The 7,980-nt window shown below is 35.3% G+C and overlaps 1 protein-coding gene across 1 annotated transcript in view; it reads left to right on the top strand.

Moving 5' to 3' along the window:
• LOC107747909 (lysyl oxidase homolog 4-like) overlaps window positions 1-7,980 on the top strand; it is a 22,955-nt gene that overhangs the window by 13,113 nt on the left and 1,862 nt on the right. The window contains exons 10-11 of the mRNA XM_016562521.1: window positions 392-507; window positions 3,533-3,669. Coding sequence (XP_016418007.1) covers window positions 392-507; window positions 3,533-3,669 — 253 coding nt within the window. The remainder of the gene's footprint in view (window positions 1-391; window positions 508-3,532; window positions 3,670-7,980) is intronic.

Here is a 7,980-nt window from a genome sequence, read left to right as displayed (position 1 = left end):
TGTGTGAGTGTGTGTGTGTGTGTGTGTGTGCTTGTGTGTTTAGTGTGTGTGTGTGTGTGTGTGTGTGTGTGTGTGAGCGAGTGCGATATAATTTTTTATCATTTTTATGTATTAGTTATTTTAGTGCTTCAGCTAAATGAAAATAAGTGTTGCGGTGGAATCTAGCTGAAATAAAGTCCGTTTGTATGTTTTCTATCACTGTGATGTAGCTGCGTTTGTGCTGGTGTCAGCAGTGAGAGCTGCGCTCTGATTGGTCGTCTCTCGCTCCAGCAGCTCTTTGATTGGGTGATCAGTTGAAGTTCTCGTCCAGCAGCCAATCAGAGGCCAGGACTGTGTCACACGATGGTAGTGTTTGACAGCGTGACTGAGCCGTGCTCCTCGTCTCTTACAGGCACTACCACAGCATCGAGGTGTTCACGCACTACGACCTCCTGACCCTGAACGGCACAAAGGTCGCGGAGGGTCACAAGGCCAGCTTCTGTCTGGAGGACACATACTGCCCTGAAGGTGAAGCTGCTTCATTAACACAAACAAACCACTCGATCAGGCCTCTCATGGCTTCAGATCACACTAAAGCAGCATTTAAATAAGCTACAACTCATTCAAATTAAGATGATTCTTATTTTAAGCTTGTTAAGTATATGTTAAGAATGAATTTTCTTATTTAATATGTACTATTTTAGCCCCGTTTTTTTTTTTTTTTCAATGACTAGGATCCTAGACCTGGAAAATTCACGTTAATTTAAAAAATCTTAAAACACCATCATTTTTTTAAATGAATATACTTTTTATTGGTTAAGCCAAGGTCTAAAATATTTCAGTATTTAACAGGTAGAAATAGTACAAATATTGTTTTTTTTATAAATCTTTAGTCGTTAAATCCTGATAAGCTGGGGAAAAAGAAAAATAATTTTTGTTATTTATTTTCAGGGGTTTAAAAAATTATCAGAAACTATATTTAAGTGAAAATTTGGATACTGAGTAAAATGTACTTGATTAAAAGTGTAAATATCAGGCCAAAAACATACTTGAGTGGAAGTTAAAAGCACTTAAATTCTACTTTAGTATAAAAAAGTAATTGATTATAAATTAACTGACTGACAGCCCTAATTGTTATTCTAAATAATATTTATTTACTTTAATATAATTAGAATAACACTCTCTGGTAAGAACATGAATAAATATTTACAAAGAATTTAAAAATTTTTAAGTAAGGAATAACTGAATTATTAGAAGATAATGCACTCCTGAGGTGGTGATGTCACCAATATTTTATCAACTATTTATAACATTTAATTTAAAAGAAAAAAAATTAATAGTGGCCATCAAAATATGAATCTTTATATTAATTTTTACTAAATAAATATGATTTTATTGTCATGTTTCAATTATTGTCAATTATTGTTAATTTGATCTACTGAAGCTTATAACTTCAGCTCATTTAAAGCTTTATGCATGATATTTTTACATTTAATCTCTTTATGGATTTTCTGAATTGTATATTTACTTTCAGAACCATGTTTTTGTTTAGCTAGAATAAAATAACACCAAAAAAACTGACTGGATAATAATGAGCCGAGCCTCAAACCTCAGAACACTTTTTGTGCTCTTCAAAAACTTTATTTTATTCAAAACCTTTTTCATTTTCTCTGTTTTTTTTTTCCCTCAAATTTTTTTTTCTTATTCAAAAATTTTTTTCAAATACTTTTTTCGCAGATTTTTTTCTTTTTCAGAGACTTTTCTTTTTTCAAAAATGTTTTTCTTTTTTTAAATGTTTTTTTTTTTTCAAAGACTTTTTTTTTTTTTTTCAAAGACTTTTTAAAAAGACTACTTTCTTTTTTTCAAAGATGTTTCTCTTTTTTCAAAATGTTCTCTTCATTAACTTTTCCCTCTTCAGAAACACTTCTTTTTTCACAAACTATTTTCTGCATAATAATTGGATAATAATGAGCTGATTGTCGGAACAAAAATGTCACAAGTACTTTTCAAAACATAAAATTATAAGGTACGGAAGTTCTAAGCGGCCATGCATTATTATCATTTTTTTCTTTCTTGTTTTCTCGTTATCACGACTTAATTTTCTCGTGATTTCAACAACAAAAGTGGCTCTTTGAACAATTGTTTGATTTTTAAAACACAATGCATTGAGTCTGCTGTTGCTATAGTAACGAACACAACCTTGACGGGGACATTCTAAAGCGCTTAAGGCTTAATGCGTTAATTAAGTGTTTTTGAAAAACCAAACTCATTATACACATTATTAATAATTCATACTATGTACAGACAAGAGATGAGCCCATAATAAGAACGCAATGCGTTTAATTCCGCGTTAAGCGTTTTCCTCCCATAGAATAGCCTATCATAGGACAACACTTAACGTGGCTTAATGCAATAAGGCAGTGTTTTTAAAAGACCAAACTCAGAAAACACATCATTAATATGAAAGCATTGTATGTACAGACAAGCAAATGAGCTCATAATAAGAACGCAATGTGTTTAACGCGTTAAGTGTTACCCATAGAAAACCGTTATAAGAAAACGTTGCGTTGCGTTCGCATCCTGGACTCATCTGCTTGTCTGTACATATTATAATTTATTAATAATGTGTTTACTAAGTTTGGTCTTTAAAAACACTCTCCTAACGCATTAAGCAACGTTAAGTGTTTTACAAGCGTGGCGCCAAAAAGTGTTTGGATTCAACTTACTTTATTTTCCTCATTCGTTTGAAATAAAATTCTATATAATAATATATTATAATAATTTGTTTGTGATTTTTATTAGTCATGTAGGATAGGCTGATATCATGTGCGTTACAAGCTTGGGATGTTGTTATGTGTGAGTGTGTGTGTGCTTTCCTGCAAAGAAATGTAGAAAACACAAAAGATTAGGCTACAACACTGTATAACATCACTGAACTAAATCATACACATATGCACATCACATTTCTTATTAATATACATTTATTAATAATAAAGATTAAAAATAAGAAAGATGCACATTAAAAATACATAGTTGTAAATGAGAAACTGTGATGAGTCGTGCAGCAGTAATAACGTAACGATAACAGATACAATTTCAAGCAAAATGATCATATGTATTCAAGCATTTAACATTTATAAGTTCATTAAATGTCAGTAATGAATTGCACACATTATAGCGATCATGAAGAAGGTCCTCTGTCCCAAACACGTACAGTATGCAACTCCCCATCAGTAGTTCTGTACCGCCACCTGTTGTGTAACTTAGAGAACAACTATTGTTATGTCAATATCACGAGAAAATTAAAAGTCGTGATCACGAGAAAACAAGAAGGTAAAAAAATAATAATGCATGGCCACTTAGAACTTCCGTAATAAGGAGTAAAAATACAGATTTTTGAAGTTCATGTATTTAGTGTAATTTTACACTGGAGTGAAATGAATAACAGTACAGTACAGGAATCATGTAAAAACACTCAAATGTTTCTTGTCATCCTGACTGACGCCGAGCTCGTTAAACAGCGTCTCGTTCTGCTTGGTCTCCACGGTAACAGGCCTGAGCAAACGCTACGCCTGCTATAACATGGGTGATCAGGGCATCAGCGTGGGCTGCTGGGATACGTACCGCCACGACATCGACTGCCAGTGGGTGGACATCACCGACGTGCGGCCCGGAGACTACATCTTCCAGGTCAGAGGTCACGCTCACCCTAACCCTAAACCTGACATTAACATCTTCCAGGTCAGAGGTCACACTCACCCTAACCCTAACCCTAATTAACTATCATAAGGGGTGGCCGAGGCGGCAAGTGGAGAACTTGAAGATGATAAATAACTGCATTGAGGAGGCAGTGTGTAGGCACTGGATGAAACATTTAAACTTGAAATGAAAGGGTCCATAGAAAAAGGCCCATTATGGAAGGGATCAGTTATTAATTTGTCAAGGATTTTGGAGTTATCTCCGGTACAGTTTTCGGTTTTGGACAAGGGTTTATCGTTTATTCCTTCCCATTTGGTTAAAACTTTTGAAAAGACTTCTTTGTTGGCGGATTTAGGCCACTTTTTTGTTAAAATGCAGAGGGCAGTTTTCTTTGGACCGGGCTCGGATTTGGGTCAGGCAAAACCTTTCTGCTCACGGTCAAGTTGGGCTCCTTCACCCCAGGTCTTACCGGGGGAAATTTGGGATTTTTTTGCGAAGAGTGTGAAAGATATCCAGGAGGTGTCCGCGGGAATGCAAGATCTAACTCCTAATTTAACAGTGGCAGAAATACGAGCATTGGAGGAATTGTCTCACAGGAGGGACATTATAATTAAACCGGCGGACAAGGGGGGTGCGATAGTCATAATGGATAGGCCGCAATATGTCCAGGAGGGACTTTGTCAGTTGGAAAACAAAAACTTTTATTCTGGGTTAAAGACTCCAGTCTTTCGGGATTCGATCCCCCGGATTGAGCGAGTGGTGGATTCCCTGGTTGAGGGAGGGTACATCTGTCGGCGACAGGCGGAATATTTGCTGGGGGTTCAACCCAACCCCAGACCAAGACGTTTTTATTTACTGCCCAAGGTCCATAAGCCCCAGGATAAATGGCCAACCCCTTGGATGCCCCCAGGTCGCCCCATAGTCTCCGACTGTGGGAGTGAGAGCTACCGGTGGCAGAATTTATTGATTTTTATTTAAATCCATTATCAACCAAACACCCCAGTTATGTAAGGGATACTTATGATTTTTGGGAAAAAGTTAGGGGTCTCATTGTTCCCCCTGAAGCGTTTTTGTTCAGATGTGGTAAATAATATGTGGGCCTGAAAATCATTGATTTTGCGTTTCTTGGCGGCAAGCCTTGAAATAATCTATTCTATTTGTTCCTTGGGTTGGACTTTGGTTAGTGTAACTTACAAAATAGCTTCGAACACAATGCTAGAACAAAGACTGGAACACTAGACCCCAACCAGACTCCAACTGGGGATCTGGACAGACCCTTGGCTACAAGACACTCGCCTGGGAATGATCACCCTAGGCGGGCCGCCTCGGAGGAGGTTGTCTAGCATTTAAAAAGCCGAAACCCCTGATGATCCCGAGGTATGCTATTGAGAATGTGTCTTAAGTATTTCCCCCATGCCGATGGTTTCTTTGGGGGACTAGGATTGGCAAATAATGCCCTAAAATGACACAAGGTTATACTTTAGGCTGTAAGTCAACCGGCACTTGAAAACTTAACCCTCATAGGCGTAAGGATTATAAGCAGACTGTGTTTGATCCTGGTGCGATGGAAATCTAGTCTTGGACTTTTTTCCCGACTCTCATGTTGTAAGGTCTAGGTCTGTTCTCTCCGGGATAGGAAATCACAGGTACTTAGTGGAGGCTAGGATATAGCCCTGGTATGACACACACATTAAACTTACCCCTCATAGACTTGGAGAGGGCAGGAAATAGCCCTGAACCAACTCACACCCTAAGGGTGCTTTCACACCTGGCCTGTTGTTTCGGAACCTGGCGCGTTTCGAAACAACTTATGAACAATTTATGAAAACAGTCTGTAAATACAGTAAATGAAGCGTGTGCGTGCAGAGAGTTTTCTGTGTATGAAACAATAGCCGTCTGTGAAGAATGATCTCAGTACACACACGTGTCGATGGGAACATCTGCCCCATCAGAGCAGAATGAGCTCATTAGCTGAAAGAATAACGACTTTAAACTGTTATTAGAGCCACGTCTGACCTTCAGCTTTTACTCCGGGATTCTTCTAGTTTCTGCTGAAACCGGAAAAACATCTTCCGTCCGGAGCACAGCATTTCTCTCGCTTTGGTTTTATCTCGCCCTAAAACTTTTTCTCTCTTCAAAAACTTTTCTCTTTTTTCAAATTTTTTCTTTAAAAAAACTTGTTTCTGTCTTCAAAAAAGTTTTTTGTTTTTTTTTCAACTTTTTTTTTTTTTCAAAACTTTATTCACTTTAAAAAAAAAAATTTTTTAAATTCTCTTCAAAAACGTTTTCTTTTATTTTTTCAAAAACTTTTCTTTGTTCAAAAGCTTTTTTTTTCTTTTTCCAGAAACTTTTTTCTCTTTTAAAAAATGACTTTTTTCAAAAAAAAATTCTCTTCAATACGGAAGAGGATTAAGGCCAAGCAATATTAAAAAAATAAAACCATCTCGAGACTAAAGTTGTTACATTTCGAGAAAAAACTCGTTACATTTCAAGAAGAAAGTCAAGATAAAATGTTGAGATTAAACTCATTAAATTTCGAGAATAAAGTCGTTATGTTTCGAGAAAAAAAAGTCTAAATAAAATGTTGAGAATAAACTCATTAAATTAGGAGAAAAAACTGGGGAGTAGCGTATGATACGATCGACTGGGTTCGAGTCCGTCTTTTGCCAAACTCGCTTTTCTTCTTTTCTCATCACATATCACATCGAAAAGATGTAAATCAATTGCTTAACGAGTGTTTAATAATAATGTATTAATTAGGGGTAGGCAGGCTATAGGGAGGGCGTTGTTGTCCCAATAAGGCAGCATCTATTTAATAATTTCAATAAATACAATCATTGTTATTAAAATCAATGTTATTATTGCATCCTGTTAATGTACAACAATACTGAGGTGCGAATAATGTCTGCCACTATTTATAAGCATAAATAACATCTAATTAGCTACTATTTACATTTATTGCAAAGATCTGCTACTTTTACATAACATAAATAGAACGGCTATTTTCACTTAGTGTAAATAGCACATATAACTATTTTTACTGTAAATAGCATCTAGGGGTGTCCAAAGTGTGCTTAAACGTTTTTCCAGAAACATTTTTCTTTTTTCTGTCTTCAAAAAACGTAAAAACATATTTCTTTTCAATTATTTTTCTCTTCAAAAAACATTTTTCTTTTTCAAAAACTTTTTTCTCATTTTAAAAAACTTTTCTGTATTCAATTTTATTTCTTTTTTCCAGAACCTTTTTCTGTTTTCAAAAACTTTTTTTCTGTTTTTTCTTTCTGCAAAATTGTTTTCTCTCTCTTAAAAAACGTTTCTCTGATATTTTCTCAAACATGAGAGAGAATAAAAATGATGTCTAGCTAACATTAGCATGCAGTACACACCTCAGCCAGCAGGCGCCGCTGTCAGCTCGCAGGAAATATAATGTTACTGTAACTGGACATTTGTCTCTCATGTTACTGAGGAGAAATAAAACAGTTTTTGAAGATAGAAAAAAAATGGGAGAGAAAGGAAACTCAGAGAGAGAGAAAAATCTTAGGATTTTGGCTCAGGAAGGATCTGAGGTGTTTATGAATATCAGAGTTTATCCCTGTTAGGACGATAAAAATAAGTCCTTTTCTTTATTGAAGTGGCTTAATATTTATGTAATTCATGTGATTATTTAATTGTGTTTACATTTCACATTTTTTTATATTCCCCTTTACCAGAGCTGCCAAAAAAAACCTTTTAATACGAGAAGCCAAAAATCAAACTATATTATATTAAAATCTTACATTTATAACATTTGTATATCATTTTAAAAAAAAGATTTTTAAATGTTTAAATTATTTTTAATCAATTTCATTTTTATTGTTTTTTACATTTCAATGCAAAAATAAACTTTTGATAAATAAAAGTTTGATTTACAATTTGATTTAAAAATGTGAAAAAAAATAGTGTTTTAATTATAAAAAAATACATTTCATATATTTTAAGAAAATATAGTTGGATGTAATGCAACGTTTCATTTTTTTGCCCACAGCCCTCAATCCAGTTTGATTTCTGGCTCTTCTTTTTAAAGTTTGAATCTCTTGGTTTCCACACGCGTGTGTTTGACTCGATCACGGGCTGTTTTTCTGAGATCCTGGCCATGATTCCAGTCATTCAACTATCAGACGACAAATAAAGCCTGAATCTGATCTGAGATCAGTGCTTCCACAGCTCAGAACATCTCACACACACACACAATCACTCACTCACACACTATCACTCACTCACTCACTCACTCACTCATACACACACACACACACTCACTCACAC

Source organism: Sinocyclocheilus rhinocerous, unplaced genomic scaffold, assembly GCF_001515625.1.
Source record: "Sinocyclocheilus rhinocerous isolate Xijiao unplaced genomic scaffold, SAMN03320098_v1.1 scaffold2275, whole genome shotgun sequence".
In the NCBI taxonomy this organism is placed as follows: Eukaryota; Metazoa; Chordata; class Actinopteri; order Cypriniformes; family Cyprinidae; genus Sinocyclocheilus; species Sinocyclocheilus rhinocerous.
Note: the sequence above shows the minus strand (reverse complement) of the source record. Positions and strands in the feature narration are given on the sequence as shown.